This window comes from Patella vulgata, chromosome 2, assembly GCF_932274485.2.
Source record: "Patella vulgata chromosome 2, xgPatVulg1.2, whole genome shotgun sequence".
Classification (NCBI taxonomy): Eukaryota; Metazoa; Mollusca; class Gastropoda; family Patellidae; genus Patella; species Patella vulgata.
In genome coordinates, this window is record NC_065880.2 from 13,795,641 (window position 1) to 13,820,008 (window position 24,368).

The following is a 24,368-nucleotide window of genomic DNA, read 5'->3' on the forward strand; positions in this document are numbered from 1 at the left end:
AGTGGGGCAAATGTCCCATTGCTGACAAAAATGTCCCAATGATGAGGAACAAAAATACAAAATCAGTGGGGCAATACAGATGATGTCAAGTGAAAATCGGGGGGGTTGGACGGCCAAATGGTTAACGCATGCACGTTGTATCATAAGGTTTGTCATTGGATCAAACGGCATGGTTTCGATTCCCCGGTTACAGTGACACGGAGGAAGGTTTTCTTCGGGTCCTCCGGTTTCCTCCCACTGCTTAAGACCCCTACGCGCAAGCGAATTATTGAAATGAAATTGAACCATGTGTTGGTCCCACAATGACCTACTTTGAGTCGAGTGAACGTTAAATCCCATCTCTCTCTCTTAAGTGAAAATCACACGTTATTATAGTAGCCTACTATGTGAAAGTAGTATATTAAGGTAACGTTACAATTCTAACACAAAACACATACCCAAACTCCACTATGGTTTGCAGAAATTCATCAAAAGTTTTCCCGTTTTTAGAAATCCAAAAGCTTCCCGTTTTTAGAAATCCAAAAGCTTCCCGCGCCCGGGGGGGGGGGGGGGGCAATCTCCCTGGGACTCCCTCAGTGCTTCAGATTCCTTAAAGAATGCCCTGCCGAGATATTTATTACCACGAATGGCATAATAATAATCTCGATTAAAATATTATATATTTTTAAATATTATACATAAAACACAATACATAATACAATGTTGTTATTAATGTAAAATCAGTCCCGATTTTTTTTATTTATTATTTTTTTTCATGATAACAATGTTTTTTTGTACTATCTGCCGATGTGACATATGTTTATCTGTACTGTACTTTTCATTTCTGTTGTGCAATGATCATAATATCTTACATTTTATTGTTTATGTGTTTATGCTATAAAATATATTAATTTTTAATGAAGGTTGATCTTATTTTGTCGTCGCTGTCACGCTGTGTACTTGTCGGTGGTTGTCGCCGGTCATCGGCGGTCGTCAGCGGTGAAAAGTCAAATCTCAGAAAAACCTCCATTTCCAACTTAAAATCGAACATTTATATTTGATTGTGTTAAATTAAAGTCGTTCAGTTGTTATTTTGGGAATTCTTTTTTTAAATAAAAAGATACTATAATATTTTTCCACTTATTTTTAAATTTTTTTATATTGCATCCAGATGTGCAATTTTGCAGCCTCAATATTCTGACATTACGGGGAGTGGGGAACGGTAATAAAATGGGAAAAAGTTTTACGGACATTGGGCCGTTGATTAAAATATATTATAGCAACATTACTTTTAGATAGGCCAACATTGTTTTATTTATGAGATACTAAATGAAAATGAAATGGGGTTTGACGTCCTACTTACCAGGGCACCGAAAAGCTAATGGAAACCGTTACATTATGTGGTTTACAATCCCTTTCCCAGATATACACTTACTGTAACACGTGGTCAGACGGTCGTATACCAATTAAGGTATAACAAACTGATGTTAACTAGTTCTCAGTATGGCACATGTACTGAATAGATCAGAGTAACACTTTTTATTTAAAGGGAAATTACACATAATTACGACGATGGCCTGATCAACTGACAGCTTAACTTCCTTTACTTTAAAAAAAAAGCCCCCCCCCCCTCCGATCATCCACCAGGCATAACATTTTTCGTCAAAATAATAATAGTTTAATAAGTATTTAACAGTGACGGGATGCAAAATAATTTTGCTGTGAAACTAAAGTGGGGGTCAAAAACTGAGAAAATATTCTTATATGATCTAATCATTCATTATACTTATATTATAGTAGGCTGAGGGAAAATATCTTCATTTTTGTCTATAAAGTGGGGTAAAAACTGGCAGGCCATCAACTCTCATGAAGATTAGTCTTGGACGCACTGCACTCACAAAATTTGAATTTTGCACATTTTCCAGTTTCATAAAATATATGGCTTATATTCATTTTCTATTAATGATAAAATAATATCTAGATCAAAAAATGCATTATAAATGTCATGTTTCCCTGTCAACCGCCTGCACACATATGGCTAAATTGTCTCTTTAGAGCGGGAACAGTGTGTGTTATTTTGAGATTCTCCCTGTCACAGCTCGTCGTTGTAAATAATTGAGTAAATACGACCATGTTCAGAAAATTGGTGACAGGTTCGCTGACCAGCCTGATGTATGGAGCATCTAAATAAACTTCTGTGCATTTAAATGTTAAGAATTCTGTGTACCTTCTGGTAAGTTGACTTTTTAAACTTTCTTTTAAGGTAAGTGGTTTGACCGTACAGGTGGCAAAGGTGTGCTATAGCGACGTGTTTTGTCGCAGCTGCATACAAAAGTTGAATGTTAGTTTAGAGTTTGGGGTACACGCCAATGTCACATAAAAGAAGTAGTTCAGGGAATTTCTATCACTTCTGCTAGTTTTATCCAGACGCCAACGCATTTTTTATTGTGAGTGTACAAATGACAAGTTGATTTTTAACTTTTATTTTTAGGCTTTAACCCTTAAACATTGGGGTTCGTCATAGATACGCGTGCGATGATCGACTGGATTTATGATTTAGAATACACATTCGACAGATCCCGTTACATTTTATGTATGGGTGTGTGTGTTTACAAAAATTCATATTGTTCCTTGTAAAACGGTGCATGAATAGTCCTGTTTCAAGCTTATAAAACATTGGCGTATTCAAACAATATATAATAACAAAAATATGTAGGCAAATAATATGGTCAACCCTATGACCGACCTATTATATAATATTACTTAAAATAAATTGATACAGCCTCCAGCATGGGAGCTATTTCAAATACGGGTAGGCCAAAGATGGTATCATGTAACGAATAGAGCAAGACCAAATGTTTATTTTAGGGTTTATAAATTAATTTTTTATGATACTATATGACACCAGTGATGGGTTCAAGTATTGTAATGGCTGCTAAATGCTAGATAACTATATAGGCATCCTCCTTTTACACCAAAACAAAATCGTTTTGAAATTAGTCTACCTTAAAGGAACAACAAATTAATGGTGTTCATGCAGGTAATAGCTATATAGGGAAATTCCCTATATGTTGAAATATGTCCCTATAGTGGTGAATCCGGTGTTCTTAGCGTGACACCTGGCATATAAAAATATACCTGTAAGAAGTTTTGTAAAATTGATACAGAAAACATAGTTTTGACGAAACAGAGAGAGAGAAATCAGGTTTAACGTCCACTCAACATAAACTAGGTCATTTTGGGACTAACACATGGTTCAATTTTATTTCAATAATTTGCTTGCACGTAGGGGTCTTTAGCAGTGGGGAGAAACCTGGAGAAAACCCACGAGGTTGGACAAATGACCCTACTCCTACAAGCGGGGAATAGAAACCACGTCACTTGACTCAATGATAGACCTTGTGATACAATGCACACACGTTAACCATTCAGCCACCCAACCCCACTTTGACGAAACAAATATTGATAGATAAACAGTTTGGAGAGTATAATATAACCATGAAAATGGTAATTCGGCAAAAGTATCAGTATGTAGCCATGAGCCATGTTATAACAAGAAAATATGCGGAAATAACTACTTAATAAAACTGATAGAATATAAAGAGATACAAAGTATACATGTATTAATTAAGTAATTAAATAAGGTTGCACTAATTAGTAATATAATAAACACTACAAGCACTTCCTCTGAGTAGAAATAGAAATTTTAATTATCAACAGTTATTTACCTAAAATATCATTCAGTTCTGCAGTGTCTATGAACATTTTGGGGGGTTGGGTGGCCGAATGGTTAGCACATGCGTGCTGTATCATACGGCCTGTCATTGAGTCAACTGGCGTGGTTTCGAATCCCCAGTAGTACGTGACAAGGAGTAGGGTCGCCTGTCCAACCTCGTGGGCTTTCTCCGGGTCCTCCGGTTTCCTCCCACTGCTAAAAGACGCCTATGCGCTAGCGAATTATTCAAATAAAATTAAACCATATGTTTGTGTCGAGTGGACAGTGGACGTTAACCCCATTTCTCTCTCTCTCTCTCTCTCTCTCTCTCTGAACATTTCAAATAAAAAGGAATTTAAGACTAAGAGACAAAAATCTTATTCCATATTATATTCCATATTATTTTGAATAAGTGAATTTTTTATTGGCCTGCTCTTCTGTCATGTTTCCTCTTTCAGTGACAAACTAGAAAAGGAGATATATAAAAAAATTATAAAAATCTACTGTACTATAAGATATAAATGTATCTAAATGTAGGACATAAATTCAGAAATGTGCTATCCTTTGAAACAGTTTCTTTATCATTGTGGCTATAAAGTATTTATATGGTAATAAAATTGGTATGAAGTTTTAAAACCCGCTGAATTCTTTATGCATGCAGATGTGTAAATAAAATAGCTCAGAAATAAATGTTTGTGTCTGTGTTCACTGCTCCCACTGATTAGTATATTAATTTGGTTATTGTATGGTCTATTATTCAGTGTTTTAACATCAATTTGTAGTTATTATATGTCTCTCAGGACACTCTAATAATAAAGGAATCATTATGGTAATGAAGTTATATCCACTCCAATATTACATCTATATAGAATTCACACACATGGGTACAAAGTATTTTGTCACTCATGACAAAGTAAACTACAAACAAACACCAATATCTTAATTGATATAGGCTGGAGAATATTTTACTCTCAAGTTGATAACATAAGGGAACTGTAAAGATATATGGCTTATACCGAGAAATTAATTCATTTTGGGGAAATTTGGCATTACAGTGGCATTACAGCATGTCTTTTATCGTCTCTCCTGTCCATACAGTAGATAGTTGTCGCCCTTGTCAATACTTTATAATTGCCCTGAATTTCAAAATGGCATTGTTTGATTAGTGATAAGAATACATTTTGAAAATTAAGATTTGTGTATCAATTATTTGCAGATTTATTGACTGTAACCACTGGCTTACAGATATGGTTTTAAAAAAAATTATTTCAAACTTGCTTGTATTGTTTGACAATTTCAAAGTTTCAGTGCTTCTCAGGAATTTATTTTCTCAAAATTTTTAACCTTAAAATGTAACATTTATAGAAAGTCCAGACAACCAAGCTTGTGTATGGACTATGGAGGATTATATGTTTTGTTGCCTGGCAACCTATATTTATGTAATTTGCATCTGAATATGCAGACACTTGTCCTGAGGCTTGAGAATAAAGCCATACCAGAAAACCAGTAGTTGAACAGTCATTAACTCAAACATCCAAAATAAATGAGCAATTTTCCAGACAATTTACAAGTACATGTATAATGGTTGAAAGGGTAAAGTGCATATACATGTATATTTAGGTAGAACTAATTTATACCACATGTATTCCTGTCTTGTGTAAAATTTGATAGATGACATTAGAATTTAAAATCTGATACAATATTTTTATAAAACATGTTGGGACAGGGTTTTTGTTTAAGGTTGTTGATCATCATTTGAGGTATTTTTAATCCCTTACAAACTACAATATAGTGAATATCTAAAATTATAAATCTGTAACGGTAAATCTCTTTGATCTTTGGGGTATATTCTATGCCCAGAATAACTTGTGGTCTGAAAGTCGGGGGGGGGGGGGGGGGGCAGCTTTAGATATATACAGGGGAATTTGGTGTTATTCTTCTGAAAGTTTTTCTTTAAACCTGTAACGTTTTATTCTTCCAGGGTAGGTTTTTCTTCCAAAAGAAAAGGTTTTTCTTATGGGAATTCTGGGATATTCTCATTTTGCATACATGTAAACATAGACGGTTTATAAGAGTCCCCGACTTCGGTTATGCTGGGGAAGAAAGTCTTTAGGCCTCGGTTTTTCTTTTTCTCGGGTTATTTTCTTCAGTCTTTCTTTCCCCAGCATAACCTCAGTCTCATGCTTTATCCTACACATAATATCAGTCCAAAACATGATTCAGTCCTGTTCAGTATTTACAAAGATATGATGAATTTAATCTTCAAACAAGATATGGTCAAAATGGCCTCAAACCGAAACAACCAAAATTCACTAGGGTCCAAACGGACAAAAATTTGGTCAGGATTTATGTAAATATATAACAGAGGATTCATAATAAATAACAAATATTGAATCAGTTGTTCTGATATTTTTATGACCAATCTAGGGCCTATTTGAGCAAATGTTTAGGTGGTTTTGGTTTAAGGTCTTTTTCTTTATAACCCATATAAACAAGCCAGCTAAACGCTTTTGATATGTTTCTCTTTTTAATCCAATTGAATCTAAGTCAGGAGATTATCCATCAATTGTGTCAAGTGGATGTTAAACCCTCTCTCTCTCTCTCTCTCTCTCTATCTCTCTCTCTTTCTCTCTCTCATTGATATTTTGGTTTTGTTTTAACTAAATGTTAAAGAATCAAGTTGAATACATTTTAACATGGATTAAGCTGTGAAGAATTTGATATTCTCTGAAACAATCTGATTAAATACAGATGCTATTCCGTTTCGTTTTTTATAGTTCAAAATTTGATTTTACTTGTGTTTACTACACTAGGATCTGAAAGAGTTGTTATATAATCTGTGTTTCGGTTGAAGTGCAGGATTAGCCAATGAAACGGTCTGTTGCAGTGAGTTCTTGGCGTGCGATGCGCGGATCTGTGGGTATCCTACTAGAAACATCAAAGCTGATTGGTTAATCAAATGTCTGATGTCATAGGGTCAAAAGCCGCTTGTATGACCCATGACGCGACCCTCCTCCACAACTGGTCAGATCTTTCAGGCCATCAAAAGTATAAAAAAAAGAAACGAAATATAGATCTGTATTTTAATCAGATTGCTCTGAAAAATGTTAATGACAATTAATGGAGTTAAGTTTTATTGGTTATTATTTTGATTTTAACATTTTAGGATGACCAGATTTAAGGAATAAATGTACCCTCTATGTCCTCAACAATGGATTCCACATTTGTCAAATACCACAAAGGAAAAGGTAAGTCTCCGAATGTCAATTTATTATTTGGTGGTACATTTTATTTAGAAAGCTATAAATAGCTCTCAAGCTCTAGGTACATGTATATAAAATATCAATTGTTATAAATTTAGAATTTTTTGATATTGGTGATACACTTTTGTATGATTTTGAGGTTTTGGGGTGTTAGAAAAAACGATTATTTGAACCATCAGTCATGACTAGAGGGGTTTGATCAAGCAAAGTGATAACAATTTCATAAAACTACATAATGCATGTACATGTATGTATGTTATTTTTCAGATGAAAGAGAAGATGTACAAAAGAAAACTTTTACAAAATGGATAAATTCACAACTACAGAGGGTATTTATATGTTTTAAACCTAATAAAAAAACAAACACCACTTTTTTAAGTTTAAATTTTCATCCTTATTTATTTAGCATTCATAGCTAAATTTTGTAGTGTGTCTACTAAAGTAGAAAACAAAAGGATTTTTGTTCTCACCTTATTTGCTTGTTTAGATGAAATGAAAAACATTGATCAATTATATAAACAAGTAAAATTGTATTCTGAGGAGATATGGACATTAGTGTAAACAGACTATGGTGCAATAAATATCACAGGCCTGGTAATCTGTTCCAATTCCTTATATTACCAACTATTTTACTATACAGACTTGGTACATAATTAACACTTCATTTTAGTTCAACCATTTATTACCAGGCCCCGAGTTCACAAAGCATGTATCAAATACATCAATAAGAAACTATGTGCAAAGTTTTGTGTTTCTGGATCAAAGATATTTCTCATAAACAGTGATTGAAAGTTGAGTAAATTCTTAATTTAAGTCTGTTATGGCTTTGTGAACTCGGGGACAGCTCTAGCTGAATAAAACAAAAGGTCAACAGATTGAAACACAACTATTTATAAATTTATATTCTGTAGCCAATACATGAATTAAATATGGAAAATTTTCCGAAAAGTGTACCTATTTATCGTTATTTTTGTGGTAATCACATACATTAGAATACAATGGTATGCAACAGATTCATTTATCTGAAAGAAATTGCAAAAGCTTCCTGATCAATCTATTGTCTCGCGTCTACTCAGACAATTTCCATGCCAGTACATGAATTCTCCATAACAAATTACCAAGAATTATTTTGGTTGAAGTCGGGTTATATTAAAGGGAATGAAAGCTTATAATTTCCCTATTTCCTACCAGGACCTCATTTAACCCAATTCTGGCCAGTTTGTTTCAAAATGGATCAATGCATCCACTTCTTATCCCCCTTTTTTAAGTGATTAAGCATCCATCAAACTCGATCTATTTTCTATGTTAAGAGAAATTGAAAGATTCATAAAAGAGTCGATTATTTTGATTCAAAACGCTAAGTTAAAAGTTCCTGCAGAACAAGGAGTTTTACATTTTGCTTCAGCAATGGATTGTATTGAAGCATTTTTTTCTTGAAGTTATATAAAGATTTCATGAAGATCTTGAAAATATCTTCAACCAAAAACAGTCTTAATTAAGGTTTGTCCAAAGTTGAAACAAGGGTTGGAAATATGACTGCTATATCTTGTTTTCAGCAACTTTCATCAATGTTGAGATAAAAATGGACGATATATTTAGCTTCTATGCAAAATACCATTAATGTTCAGTAAAGTAAAAAGCTATTGAAAGTTATTGAAACAAACAAAATAACACTCAATATCAACCAAAACCCACAAATTTTGCATTTGAGCATTTGGGGAAAAAATGCAATTGTGAATACACATATACTCGAAACTCTTCTTGTACGTGTTTTATTCCGTACCTCAAATAGGGAACCTGCTTAATGCATCTTGTTAGAAGTGGTCACATTTTAAGGCTGACCTGTTCTTCATTTATGTGGCTGATTTTAATTAAACCTATTTTCACAAGTGGGAATGGTTCAGTTGATATCATCTGGTTTATATTGTTATTGTGATGTCAAAGGTCTGTTTAGATATTCTTGGCCATCAAAGCTGGATTGTTTGAGTTTAAAGAACATAGACAAAAACAGTATAGATGACTTGTATAAAATGTCTAAAATTATATATATGTTACCAACTCTGGCCAAAAGAAGCAGTTATGACATTAATTTACCAATTTGTCTTCAAAAATGACTCTATTTTTATATCCCAAACACTCTAAAGGAAAATACACAAAATTTGCTGTATTTGGTTGCTATTTAGTACTGCCTTGTTTCAATCATTTTTAATCACTTTTTTTAAAAATTAATGTTAATTTGGCATATAGCATCTTAAAACTAAAAAAACACAGCCATTTTTAAAGATAAATGCATTACTCAGTCATTTAAAGATTATGGAAGGAAGACAATAATGAAATTTATTTATAACTACCGATAGCCAGAGTTGGTCACCATGCAGGTTTTTTTTCCAATTTAATTTTTGTCAAAGTTTTAAATGATTGTATTTTTTGTTCCAGGGTGGTCGTCCCCTTATTTCTGATTTATTTAATGATCTTAAAGATGGAAATGCTTTATTATCGCTATTAGAGGTTTTAAGTGCTTTAAGCATTGTAAGTACCGGTATATGTATTTAAATTTATGTTTAGTATCAGTGGTCAAAGCCTTGGCTAATAACCAAAAATGGTTATATGCATCTCAAAAAAGGGGAAAAAAATCTGTAAATTCAAAGCCAACTAGCTGGGCCAGGGCCGTAACTAGCTCAGAGCAACGAGGGAGGCGGGAAGTGTTCTTAGGAGTGCTGTAAAATTGACGGACAATGTATTTGTATGGTCGACAATTTTTTCACAGGCGGGGGATGGGGGGGGGGGGCCTTAGTTACGGGCCTGAGCTGGGCTGGCAACTGGCAAGGATTGTTTTAAAAGCTATTTTCATTGTTTTAGATATAGTTAACATTGTGAATTGTGATACCATGTAAATGCTGTGGCTAATATCATTGCATGCATTATTCCATTTCTTGTTTACCATACCAGATATCAGACATATAATTCATTGTCATTTCAGGGCCGGGAGAAAGGTCGATTACGAGTCCATCATATAAATAATGTCAATCGTGTACTGTATATAATGGAGCATAATTATAATGTAAGATTTTCTACTGTGAAGTTTGAAATGTCAAATGGTTGGGAAATTAACCTTTTCCAGCAGTTCTCAATTGATTTAAATCGTGTCATCAGAAACACTAACAAGTGCAGTTGCACAGAGTGTATAATCAATCAAGTTGAACAATATAGCTCACAGTTTTAGCTGAGAGTGCATAATGAAATAAAACTAAAGGGGTACTTTATAGTAGGATAATAAATAAAACTCAACAAACATTTATAGGAAAAACAATCACAGCTTGTTATACATATAGCACAAAGTGTATTCTTTTATCGTTTTCAGTGGGGTGGATGGCGGGATGGTTAGCATGTGCGTGTTGTATCAAAAGGTCTGTCATTGAGTCAACTGGCATGGTTTCGATTCCCCGGTTGTATGCGACAAGAAGTAGAGTCCTCTGATTTCCTCCCACTGCTTAAGACCCCTACGTGCAAACCAATATTGAAATAAAATTGAACCATATGTTAGTCCCGAAATTACCTAGTTTGTGTCAAGTAGTCCTGCCGATGTCAAAGAAGTAAAACTGTTTCATATCACGATATTGATGTGGATCAAAATAAGGACCAAGACTATTTAAGGGTGTTTGTGTATCTATGGATAATGTGTGAATGGATAATTAAGAGTAACAGGTTACTTACTAAAGCGACAAAAAAACTTATAAAAAAGAATCACGATATATCGATTCACTGTCTTACGATTCAATATGCAAATTGTGAGAAAATGAATCGCGATGTATAGTGCGAGCACTAGAGGGAAAGTTCTAAATGTATAACAGCAAGTGATTGCTTTCCATATAAATGTTGTGTTTTGTTGAGCTCAATTACTAAAAGCCACTCAAGGATTACAATGAAATATACCTTGAATATAATATAATCTCAATAAATTGATAAAAAGTCTTCATGTCTCTTAAACTTGTATATTTCTAAAGATGGCATCACTTTGAGACAGATATGTATTTCCTTAATGAAAAATTTAGGGGTTATACGTAATAAACCTTTTATATTTCAATTGTATCGAAACCTCTGTGTACAAGTATTCAAATGAATTACCAATATACGTAATAAACCTTTTATATTTCAATTGTATCGAAACCTCTGTGTACAAGTATTCAAATGAATTACCGATTGAGAAGCTGTAGTTTGACAGATGAGGTACTTGCCTGATCAAATTGATAGTGGGTCTTTACTTGCATGCATTTATTTTACTCAATTGAAATTGGCCATAAGCCATAAATTAAAACTCGCCTGATATTAACACTGTCTCGATGTGCAAGCAACAAATGTAAAAAGAGATAATTTCATATTTTTTACGTATTTATTCAAAACCGGTTAATTGTGATTTTTAGCAGAATATATAATATATATTATTTCAGATAAAACTGGGTAATTGTGATTTTTATCAGAATATAAAATATAAATATATATAATTTCAGATAAAACTGGTAAATATAAGTAGTAGTGATATTGTTGATGGTAATCCTAAACTAATATTGGCTTTAGTATGGCTAATAATACTTCATTGGCAGGTACTATAGACTTTTTTACATTTTGTATTCTTAACCAGAAGTATTGTACATGTGTGATATGTACAAATGAGAGGTTAATTACTCTCTGTATAAACTTACATATATATATTAATTATAAAATAGATTTTTGAACACAAATAATTAATAGTTTTATGAAAAACCATTCAAAAGTTTAATTTACTGGGAAATAAATCTTTTGTTTTGATTTTAATTCAGGTGAAAGACATCATGAAAAATGTCATGAAAGATTTGAAACAAACAAATTTAGAAAAGACATTACTTAGTTGGTGCAAACAGTCAACAGCTGGGTATGTACATATTAAAATATTTAATTTTAGGATGCAGGTAATTTGATTGTAGGAGGGAAATCTACTTAAAACAAAAAAACCAAATCACCATTTGTCTGAAAGAAAAATAAGTCAAATATTTTACTCACAGCTTATTTTTACCCGATTTATGAATATTAAAGATCCGATTTTATGAAAGATCAAGTTTATGAAAATAAAAGATTATATTTATGAAAATGAAAGATTAAATTCGTGAAAAATAAAGATCAAATTTATTAAACTGAATGTCAATTTTATAAAAATTGATAGTCAAGTTTATAAAAATTGATAGTCAAGTTTATAAAAATTGATAGTCAAGTTTATAAAAATTGATAGTCAAGTTATATGTCACATTTGTGATAATTAAATATCAAATTATAAAAAATTAAGAGCAGTAATTATTTACAGGTATGAGCGAGTGAATGTTGTCAATTTTGGTTCTAGTTGGCAAGATGGTTTAGCTTTTAATGCGTTGATACATCACTACAGGTAAGATACTATATATATATTGATGTGTTATATAACACAATCTGATTAAAATACAGATCTATATTTCGTTTCGTTTTTTTTTTATACTTTCGATGGCCTACACTACATGAAGATCTGACAAGTTATAGTTGGAGTTCAGGTCAGAGGTCATACGAGCGGCTTTTGACCCTATGACATCAGAAATTTGATTAACCAATTAGCATTGATGTTACTAGTGGATTACCCACAGTTCCGTGCAAAACACGCCTAACGTCAGAGGTCATACGAGCAGCTTTTGACCCTATGACCTCAGACATTTGATTAACCAATTAGCATTGATGTTACTAGTGGATTACCCACAGTTCCGTGCATAACACGCCTAAAACTCGCCGTAACAGACTGTTTTATTGGCTAATGCCTCACATCATTCAGAACATGTTAATGATAACATCTCTTCCAGATCCTAGTGTAGTAAAGACAAGTAAAACGAAATTTTGAACTATAAAAAGGAAATGAAACAGGATCTGTGTTTTAATCAGATTGTATATAATATTATTATATTCTGAAAGTACCATGGGTTCTGTGTATTTTGGACTTTAAAGGACAATATTGGTGCCAGTCATTATCACATATGTGATAGAACTGGTTAAACACGTTCCAAATATTATTTTATCACACTCACAGAGATCATTGCTACAATGGAATTATTAGTGAGCAGAAATTCTCCCATGTATCTGTTATAACCCGTCACGTCAGTCAGTTAAATAGAGGGATAACTTGTGTTTTCCTTTTGCGTTCATCACTTCAGGCTATTATTGAAACATTGATTACTCATCTATTGTAGCAATGATCTCTGTGAGTGTGATAAAATAATATTTGGAATGTGTTTAACCAGTTCTATCACATATGTGATAATGACTGGCACCAATATTGTCCTTTAAAAGAAAATCAGATGGTTAAAAATTACTTTGTTTCTGAAGACTAAATTATCTCCCTTGAATTGAAATGGGTAACCATTTAGACAAATGGCCACATCAGCCTAATATTTAAGAAATAAATCATATTGAACACTACTTATATATCATCTTGAATGGGAGATTAGATATATTTATGTAATTTTTCTACAATTTAAAAATTGAGATGCATTATGCTCTGATATGAATTAATAAGACAATTAATTTATTAAATTAAGGGGAGAGAACAATATAAAACTAAAGATTATCTGCACACATCTATGTATGAGATTCTATTAACATTTCTATTAGCTACAAGTTTTTTTTTCAACTTGAAAAGGACAAAACATACCTGTTCTTATTTGTACATGTACGCTTTTGTATATTTGTATTTATAGACCAGATTTATTTAACTTCAAATCGTTATTGAGTAAAAGTGCTGAAGAATGTTTAGAACATGCGTTTGATATTGCTGAGAGATATTTATCAATATATCGACTTTTAGATCCTGAAGGTAAGTAATGTTGTTGAGTTTTTTTTTTTACAATAATCGTGCTGCAATAAATTTTAAGTTCAGAAGTCCAATCAATCTGACTCATAAAATATGTACACTGGAATTTTGCCAATGATGGGTAATTTAAATTTCATATATTTTAGTTGTATGTCAAAAGCATGTAAATAATAATTAACTCTTGAGAAGTTTCACCGTGTGAAGGGTAGATACATGGTTCTGTAATAATTAATTAATTTCGGATATCACGCACAAATATGAACTTGTTAGTTTTACTTAGGGTTCACTAGACATCATCATTACTGAAATTTGGTTTTAATTACTATATAAAACTGTTTACAATTAAAAAGTAATTAATTAATTTGTTTTTCCAGATATGATAGGATTGAGTCCAGATAAGAAATCATTGATGACATATTTAATGTGTTTTTTCCAAGTTTTACCTCATTCACAAGTTGCTATTAAAGAAACTAAGATAACCAAAGAAAAACAAATTCATGTAAAGGTAAAAATTTCAATTTCTAATTCGAGTACCAATTCTTGGTTAAAATCACAACTAATTGACTATGTGGAAATATATTCCCACAGACAGACAGATGGGGGGCACTGACATATGGAGTTTAATTCCCAGTAATATTTAACAGTGGAAGTATGTAAAGTAGTCTGTTTCATGTAAATTACTCAGAAATGTATGTGAATGGATTGAAATAGTTTAAGGAGAGAAGCTACCTGAAAAAAAATTGAATTTTAAAGATAAGTGGTTAGGAAATGTAATAAACAAAGAAAAAATAACATTAAAATAAAAAGTTGTTGCCAGAGTAACACATTTTTTTGGAAAAAGTATGAAAAACGTAGGTACACCATATCTCTGGCACTAATAAAGATAGATGTCTCATTTTTGGACCCCTTAATGAAATGTCATTTGATTTCATTACTACTTTAGGGGTTTCTGTAAATACGTACGACATCAACTACCGTCTCGTTAGAAATTTATTTTTAAATGAATTACAATTCACACACACACACACCATAAACACTCAACAATCAGCTACTAATCTGGTCTGGCTTCAAATAACCAACACATTAGTTAGATCTAACTACCACCTGTTTTCTTTTGACATATAATACAAAGGTTAACAGTGCAAAAGCTAAGTAGTTTCTGATGTTTTAATAAGAATAAGCATACCTTGCCTCATGCATGACACCATTTCTTATTGTTGCTAAATGGAGCAATATATAAAATATACCACATTAACGCCTTATATGTACTAGTTCACAAATTTATGTCACTTTATTTTGGACAATTCAGAGTCTGCACTTCAAAACACAGAAAGAGCAAACAGCACTAAATACAGCTGAAACAATACAAATACAATGACATAATTATATTGATAATTATATTGATAAATACTTAGTCTACTAATTGTTCAACCAATGTTAATAAAGACAGATAGCCACACAAAGCATGGAAATATGCCCATCTGTACAGCAGCTATGTCTCCCAAAAAAGATAGCCTTAGCAGTTCATCCGTTGACCAGAAAAGCAGCCTTTTGCCTTCAAGAAATATGAACATGTATGTCCTAGAATGCTGAAAATCAACAGGGGGAATCCTTTCCAATCCTAATGCTTCACACCTAATTTGAAAATCAATAGGTCTCATCCTCTCCAATCCTAATGTTTCACTCCAAACTTGATAAAAATCCAATGCTGAAAATTGATAGGGTTCATGCTCTTCTAACCCTAATGCTTCATACCAAATTCGAAAAACTCTATTAAAAAGATAGATCATGTCCTCTATTTACCCCAACACTTCACACCAAATTTGCTAAAAATTTGTTGTATCCTCCATTGTGTTAACCAAGTTTCTGGAAAAGGGAGAGGTTGTGAGGTTGTACTGGAAAGCTGAATATCAATGGGGTTTGTATTCCCATGTACCAATGCTTCACACCAAATTTGAAAAAAAAAATGTGTAACAAACTGTAGCCTCTGTTACATTAACAATGTTTTGGGGAAAAAGAGGTCCTTCATCCAAAATGAAAAGTCACTCTCATGGCTCAATGCTTCCACCTAATTTGAAAAAAAACTGTTAAAAACTGTTTGCTTTTTGGCTTTAATAAAGTTTTCAGAAAAGAAGGGGGGAGGGGTGTAATTCTGGAACTAAAGATCGTAAAGTGCTGAATATTAATATTGTTCAATCCTTATTTGACCGCAATGCTTCACACTAAATTAACGAACGAATTATTGATGCACCAATGGACCGATGTGACAACATGATACACACACTGAAATGTGGACAAATAAAAATTCAATCTTAAGAACTAGAACTTTGTTTAAATGAAATGATAAAATTGTAACATGTACTATTCAAGAATATTGTTTTGTATGGGCATGTGTTCTGTACTTTTTTGTACCTTGTAAGGTGTCAAAGGATGTGTGATGTATATGTAGATAAATTCCAAATATAAGTTTTCTTGCTTCTCGATGAAATAAAATATGTTATTCACTCTAAAACGACAAATATCCTCTATATATTGGCTATTTGATAATCTAGTCTATTGTCTGATATCCAGATAGACCTGAATGTAATGTCGATAAATGAGAGATATGTTACAACAGAGACAAATCTTCAGTCATTTAATTTAATTTGAGTAATAAATCTATTGAGGTTTGTGAAAGTGTCTACTCTTGGGTTTTGTCATTCATTATAGTGGCTGACAATGCTTTACTTGAAATTGAAAAGGGGAAATTCGAAGTGAATGGATGGTAATATGGCAACTCTTACTCCATGTCTTAAACAAAGAATAAACATCTTGTATATTCACTTACAAAATGAGTATGGGAAAGAGTCAAAGTGGTCAGTTGAATCAATAAATCAGGTTTTAAATAAGGCAATTTTTATTTCCGTACATTATTCTTATATATTCATATGTCCTTTAACTGTTTCATAATTCGGGGGGTTGGATGGCCGAAAGGTTAGCATGTGCACACTGTATCATAAGGTCTGTTATTGAGTCAACTGACAGGGTTTCGATTCCCCGGTTGTACGTGACAAGGAGTACGGTCACCTGTCCTCCCACTGCTAAAGACCCCTACGCGCATGTGGATTATTTAAATAAAAATTGAACCATGTGTTAGTCCCGAAATGACCTAGTTTGTGTCAAGTGGACGTTAAACCCCATCTCTCTCTCTGCTTTATAATTCTCCTTCTTCCCATTTCCCCATAGAGGTGGCTATATCATTTATTACCTAGATACCTTGTCTTGCATCCCTCGCCCCATAAAACCCCTCCAATATTTGCCATGATAGGGTCATTTGCCCTTCTGATGGATAGGTTTTAGTGACTTTTTTTTTTAAAAAGGGGCACTGTCCCTCTGCACTAGGCCCTCTGGATCCAACCTTCAATTTATGAAGAGATTTTATTGTGACATGGACAACAAGGTTGGTGATGGAATTTTATCCATTGATTGACAAACTGTATTTAAATTTGTTCTTCATTAATAAGGGAGTAAAGGTGACCCCTCCCCCTTCAATCGACTTCCTTTTTAAAAAAACAAACATTACTTTGAATATGTTATTTTATAAAATTGAGAAAGATAATCTTATTTCAGGATCTAACTGGGTTTTTTTTTTTAAACGAAAGGGATTTGTCTTTCATTTTAGTTCACTTTTTTATTTGCAATAGCCCCCTCCCTCAAGGTCTAAATCCAGACCTGTGTAGACCAGGTTATGATGTTATGGCATGCTTTTGTCAGGTAATTCTGTTGTAGGTTGGTTCCCAGTCCCACCTTCTGCTTAATATTTTATTTATGCCATTTTGGAAGAAACCAATAAGGAATTTTACACTAATATTATAGTGTGATATTGGAAGGATGTAATTGGTGACCTGTCAACACATTAGGTATATAATTGTCTAACCATTAACCTCCTACATGTGCTCATGTTGATAGATAGCCCAGAAATGTAGCAGCCATCTTTTACTCAACACACAAATTCCAACCTCACTATAGTATAATTAAAGCAAACTGCCTGAGCTGACCTAAATAGAGTATCTGTGTAGAGAGAGAGAGAGACTGACAGTATATTGAGAGATGTGTATACCATAAGGTCTTTGAGCTAAGTAAGAACTTTGGATATTCCCAGATGCTATTACATACAGGTCAGTACAACCAGACATATATAGTACAATTACTGGTTAGTTGATGAGATTATCTTGTAATATTAGATAATATGATCAATGTTAGCTTTCGTTTTTAAGATCAATAGCTAGCTAGAGAGTATTGGTATGCTTTAAAGCCAGCTATTAGAAGACTGTATGGAAGCAGCGTGCCTGTTAATTACATGTACCTGTGGAATAAGTTATCTAGGTACATTATGATGTTTATGATGTTTGATAATTTCTATATTGGAATATATAGCTTTTCATTCATAAATAATGTCACCTAAGAATAAGTGTGAACTTACAGGTCTTGATATTTATTATTTTATTTCAAGTAAAGCCTTTGAAATTTGTCATGGCAAACATTTAAATCAGTAGAAAGTTGTTTAAGTTATTTACTTATAGGCTTACAAATTAATCAAGACACAATTTTATTTGACTGTTAACATAATCAAGACATAAGGCAACCATACTTATGTAGAGAAATATGTTTTCTATTGACAAAAGAAATAAAAAAGGTAGGCTACAAGATCTTGGATTACATCATGTAAACAATGTATATTATAAGGGTATTTGAGGCTTTTACGACTTTATTATGTGTTGTAACTGTTTTCTCTGTCCAAAATGGCGTTTTACTAATTAGATTTTGGTTCGGTGTGCTGGCATATTTAGCTCAACAATTTACATACTTAAGATAGATAAACAGATGTACGGTATAGAACGTGGTAGGAAGAGAAGTCTGGTTTTTAACTTAGTCTGTATATTATTATATATATAGGTATCTTATTTTGTAGGTTATAGGAATATAGGTAATCACAATAACATTGTGGTGCTAGCGGGAGTGTATATATTAGACAGTAATTACTTAAAGACTGTTTAAGTCTCTGCCTCTTTGCCCATATTATCCTTTTAGTTGTGTGTGTATTCTCAGATAAAATACACACCGCAATAGTTTAGACTAAAATATTTTTTTTAATATTAAAATCTGTTAAATTTCCCATAAACATAATATTTAGGAATCAATAACATGTAAAAAATACACACCACAATATTTTAGACAATGGTTTAAAATATTAAAATCTATGAAATTTCTGATTAACGTAATATTTAGGAATCATTGGGATGTAAATGACATAAGATTGTTTACAGTGGATTTGTCTGTCAACCATTTTAAATATTAAAATCTGTGAAATTTCCCATTAACATAATATTATGGAATCATCAACGTAAAAAATACACACCACAATATTTTAGACTAAAATGGTTTAAAAATATTAAAATCTATGAAATTTGCGATTAACATAATATTTAGGAATCATTAGCATGTAAATGACATAATATTATGTTTACAATGGAGTTGTCTATCAGCCATCTGATATAACAGTATATATTGTGGTGAAGTTCACACTACAGTAATGTTGAATAATGTGATCAGAGATTAACATTGATCTTGTCTGTCACACTATTATTACTTGTTGACTGCATCTTTTATCAATTCCTGACCTTGTGTCACAAATCAAATTTTATTTTGAAGGCTAACAGTGCACAGTGTTGTTAGGCCAGCATCATTCTGAATGATATGTTTTTTGTTTTTTAAATGTCAAGTAGACACATATATAGGCCTACTTAAAGATACATTATGGCAGATTTGATAAAGAGCTGGCAGTTCTCACTATAATAGTTATTAACTAGATAATGTAAAGGGAATTTGCTGAAAATTTCAGTCAAATTGATTCACTCTGAACCGCGAATTTAGTGGTTGAGTTTTCGGCCTAGTCTCGATCATCATTACTAAAATCGGTCTTGATTATCCATTTCATGATTTAATCATGAATGAAAGTTGAGCACCAAATTGGTTCCTAATCCACTAAATCTCGCAGGCTAGCGATGACATCAAGAGTTGATTATTGTCTAGATAAATTAATTAATGTCTAATTAATAATTTAGATAACATTTCAGGCCTAAAGAAAGACCTGCAATAGGCAGATTTAGCTCTTGCATGATGTATGTTTAAGACAAATGAAATTAAAACCTGTAATCATAAGATATATTAAATTGGCAAGCGGTTTGCCCCCGAGACAATTTTGATATTTTGACTTTATTAGGAGTAATTTTAACACTTTCTTGCCCAAGCCAACTGACCATCACCTCTACTCAAACCCACAAGATACACCATACAAAATATACTTTTGTAAATAATGAGATGACTTCAATTATCTAAATCTAATTATTTTTTTTTAATACTTTTCTGGCTTCTACTGTCTCTACTCTATATAGATCTGACTAATTTTGGAGGAAGGTCAAGTCAGGGGTTACATAGGTGAAGTTTGAATGGTTTAAACTATTTATATTCAACTTTTACATGTATTTTGTTTTGTTCTCTATTGCTTTGTAGAAGTCTCCCCATAATTCAGTGAACTTCTTGCCTAAAGATGGACTAAACAGACAATTTCATTCGCTGATCTCTTCAATGGGATGTTAACTATATTTTTAAGCAGATTGGCAGGCTTTAAATTATAGAGAAGGGGGTTTTCTCATTCTGTCTTGGGAAATTTTTGGAATTGCTATATCTCAGAGTCATTTTCTGGTATATCTGCAGGAATATATCTACTAGATATGTACTTATGGCTGTACATTTTATATGGGTTCCTGCACCACCAAATATCTTATATCAAAGAGACCATAGTTTTATAAAAAAAATCCTTCCAAGACTAATAAAACGAAATTTGAACTACATGAATAAAAACAAAATGGAATAGGATGGGGTTTTTTTCAGATGGGGTTTGAGTGTATGTAAAATCAATAGAAACAATAAACTTCTATTCTTCAGTTAGAATTGATCCATGAATTTAAATCATTTTTGAACCAATATGTAGAGGATGTTTGTTGTTTTGGAGTGAATAACATATTTTATTTCATCGAGAAGCAAGAAAACTTATATTTTCACGAATGCGTAGCATGAGTGAAAATATAAAGTTTTCTTGCTTAGAGATGAAATAAAATATGTTATTCACGACAAAACGACAAATGTTCTATTTATTTTATGATTTTACAATCATTTTAGGTAAAAACAACATGGACTACTGCTAGCCAGTGGAATAACACTTTTATTTCACTGATAAAACGCGGTATTCCACTACTGATCATGAAATAAATTTTTTTATAGAAAGAATGTTGAGGTTGATTATTAATAATGAGTTTGTCTGAAAGTATACTTTTATCATATCAACTGGATTTCTGGGAAATTACCATCCTATATATGAAATCCATTATTTTTCCTACATCTAATTGTCAGTGGTGCAGGACAGAGGGCCTGACAAGGACAGCTGTCTAGTCATTTGAATGGGATGAAGAACTGAGGTCCCGTGTATACATTGGCGTGTAGTAAAAGATCCCCTGCCAGTTGGAATTCGATATAAGAGTAGGCCATAGTGCCGCTGCCCGGTTATAATTTCCCTCATAGCACACTGTATGACGTATGCCCATCTCCATTAGCCCATCTCATTTCATTTCTAATTGAAAGTTAGGAATAACATTGACATGCTATAGATGTAGATGAATAGCCATGGTTAGCACAGAAATAAACTCTACCTATAGGCAAGAGGGATAAACTTCTTGATATGTATAGAACCTATAGGGTTTATAAAGGCTTTATCTTGTGTTAATCTGCCGTATTGAGATAAGCCATATACTTAACCTTAAATTAAATCTCTACCTTAACGCATGCTCTAATCTCCTATTTTCATTTGTTGACAACATTATTTGTCATTTCTACACTTGGAGTAAGTTACTGTTTATGATCATGTTAGGTTTGGCCTTTCAGTACTGAATTATTTGGGGGTGGGTGGTGGAGGGTGGATGGCCGAATGGTTAGCACGTGCGCTGTATCGTAAGGTCTGTCATTGAATCAACTGGCGTGGTTTTGATTCCCCAGTTGTACGTGACAAGGAGTAGGGCCGCCTGTCCAACCTCGTGGGTTTTTTCCAGATCCTCCTATTTTCCTACCACGGCTAAAGACCCCTACGCAATAGCGCATTATTGAAATATAATTGAACCATGTGTTAGTCCCGAAATGACCTAGTCTGTGTCGAGTGGACATTAAACCCCCTTTCTCTCCATCTCTCTGAATTATATGACTAAGATGCTGGTTTGCTAGCCTGGAGGTCTTCGGTTTGCTCCCATTGTTGGCCATTTCCGCTATGGTTTTTCCTTGTCAATGATGCAGGATGGAGGCACTGACAAGGACAGCTGTCTAGTTGTTCAGATGGTAGGATAAAGAGTAGGCCGTTGCACAGCCTACCAGAGCAAAATTACCCTCATAGCACACTGTATGATGTATGCACGTCTTCATTAGCCCAGTCAGTGCAGAAAAATAGGACGTTAAACCCCATTTCATTTCATTAATTACTGTTTTATCAAATTAAAGATAACTTTTTGACAATAATGTTAATTTCATTAGATTTTATGTAATAATTTGTTTTTTTCGATATATATATGTACATCTTTCTTGTCATCAACCACACATGAAGACTGACTGATCGTATTTCTTTCAAAAATTTTTACTAACGAGCTTAAAGGAGCTAAAGTTTTATAAAGTTTTGTAAATTCTTAACTTAAAGGAGCTAAATCACTAATATTTGGGACCTAGAAATTGACACAAACTGGTTGCAACGCATATAATATTGTAATATGAATGTATCTAAACTGATTTACATTTTCAATCGTTTCTGTTTTTACTCAAATTTCAAATCAATTATTTTCGGCGAAATCTGCTATAAATCTCAATCGAATGGCAATCTCTAGCGTCTGGTTATTCCAGTTTACACTGATGGTATTTATTGCACATGCTATCCAGATAAGAATATGACATCACCGTTTGACATGACTTGTGGAATAATGTCAAGCCTCGTTTTTTACAAATGGAGCTGAAACGCACGTGTACCAATGGTAAAATGTTTATTTTGTCATAAATATTGGATATCAGAAACCCATCTTTTCCCAGTAAGATCACAACATCACTGTTGTTTTCAATTGACAAATAATTTGTGTTTACAATGTCGAAGACTGTGGATGATATTGAGTTTGAGACATAGCTACTTAAAGCCTTAAATAATTGTGTGGAATAAGAAAATAAAGATATAAGCAATGTCATATTGACTCATGGCTCACACCGACCCTGTGGGTCATCAAAACATCCAATTACTCCTGTATTGACAATACAGGAATCTTTTTGTCCCCCGCCTTTCGAAGAAAGCAGGGGACTATTAAAATGGGTTCGTCCGTCTGTCTGTCTGTCTGTCCGTCTGTCTGTCCGTCACACTTTTTGGGACACAATAACTCTCTTCCTAATTGAGCTAGAATGTTCAAACTTGGTGTATGTGTTTATTAGGTCAATGCCTTGATGGAGTTCGAAGATGAGCATTTTCCGCTTAGGGTAAGCAGAGATAAGCAATTTGATTGGTTGATGCTTTGGGACACGATAACTCTCTTCCTAATTGGGCTAGAATGTTCAAACTTGGTGTATGTGTTGATTAGGTCAATGCCTTGATGGAGTTCGAAGATGAGCATTTTCCGCTTAGGGTAAGCAGAGATAAGCAATTTGATTGGTTGATGCTTTGGGACACGATAACTTTTAATTGAGCTAGAATGTTCAAACTTGGTGTATGTGTTTATTAGGTCAATGCCTTGATGGAGTTCGAAGATGAGCATTTTCCGCTTAGGGTAAGCAGAGATAAGCAATTTGATTGGTTGATACTTTGGGGCACGATAACTCTCTTCCTAATTGAGCTAGAATGTTCAAACTTGGTGTATGTGTTGATTAGGTCAATGCCTTGATGGAGTTCGAAGATGAGCATTTTCCGCTTAGGGTAAGCAGAGATAAGCAATTTGATTGGTTGATGCTTTGGGACACGATAACTTTAGTTCTAATTAAGTGAGATTGATGAAACTTGGTGTATAGTTTCATTACAGTAATACCTTGACTAAGTTTGATAATGAGCATTTTCTGCTCAGGGTAAGCAGAGCGATACGCAATTTGATTGGTCGAGACTTTGGAAAACAATAACTCTCCTACTTTGATTGTTAGACTATAAGTAAAGATATACTGTTTGATTGTTCAATACTTTGTAAAAGATAATTTGTGATAAATTTATATGTGTCCTCTAATTATTTTCCTATTTCGGCGGGGGACATCAGCCTCACTGTTGGCTTGTTTTTTTATTATTAAAATGTAATCCCCAGTAGACTTATTTTTCAAATTTTCTGATAACCACCTTTCAGAAATCGGATATACCACTGTTTATTAAAGTCCTTTAAACTGGGGGATGGTTGGGTAGTTGAGTGTGCTGTAGATCTTCAGGTCTGTCATTAAAGATACAGATTAGATAACGAGTTGG

The 24,368-nt window shown here is 33.2% G+C and overlaps 1 protein-coding gene across 2 annotated transcripts in view; it reads left to right on the forward strand.

Annotated features, from left to right (window-relative positions):
• The first annotated feature begins 2,106 nt into the window (after nucleotides 1-2,106).
• LOC126810408 (utrophin) overlaps nucleotides 2,107-24,368 on the forward strand; it is a 94,851-nt gene continuing 72,589 nt past the window's right edge. Inside the window, exons 1-10 of one of the 2 annotated variants that reach the window (XM_050535444.2) lie at nucleotides 2,107-2,212; nucleotides 6,861-6,942; nucleotides 7,225-7,286; nucleotides 9,394-9,486; nucleotides 9,938-10,018; nucleotides 11,466-11,558; nucleotides 11,775-11,866; nucleotides 12,293-12,373; nucleotides 13,704-13,819; nucleotides 14,191-14,321. In XM_050535444.2, coding sequence (XP_050391401.2) covers nucleotides 6,894-6,942; nucleotides 7,225-7,286; nucleotides 9,394-9,486; nucleotides 9,938-10,018; nucleotides 11,466-11,558; nucleotides 11,775-11,866; nucleotides 12,293-12,373; nucleotides 13,704-13,819; nucleotides 14,191-14,321 — 798 coding nt within the window. In that variant the 5' untranslated portion in view covers nucleotides 2,107-2,212; nucleotides 6,861-6,893. Of the gene's footprint in view, nucleotides 2,213-6,860; nucleotides 6,943-7,224; nucleotides 7,287-9,393; nucleotides 9,487-9,937; nucleotides 10,019-11,465; nucleotides 11,559-11,774; nucleotides 11,867-12,292; nucleotides 12,374-13,703; nucleotides 13,820-14,190; nucleotides 14,322-17,878; nucleotides 17,974-24,368 lie in introns of those variants that run through there. The other variant, XM_050535448.2, reaches the window with a different exon arrangement.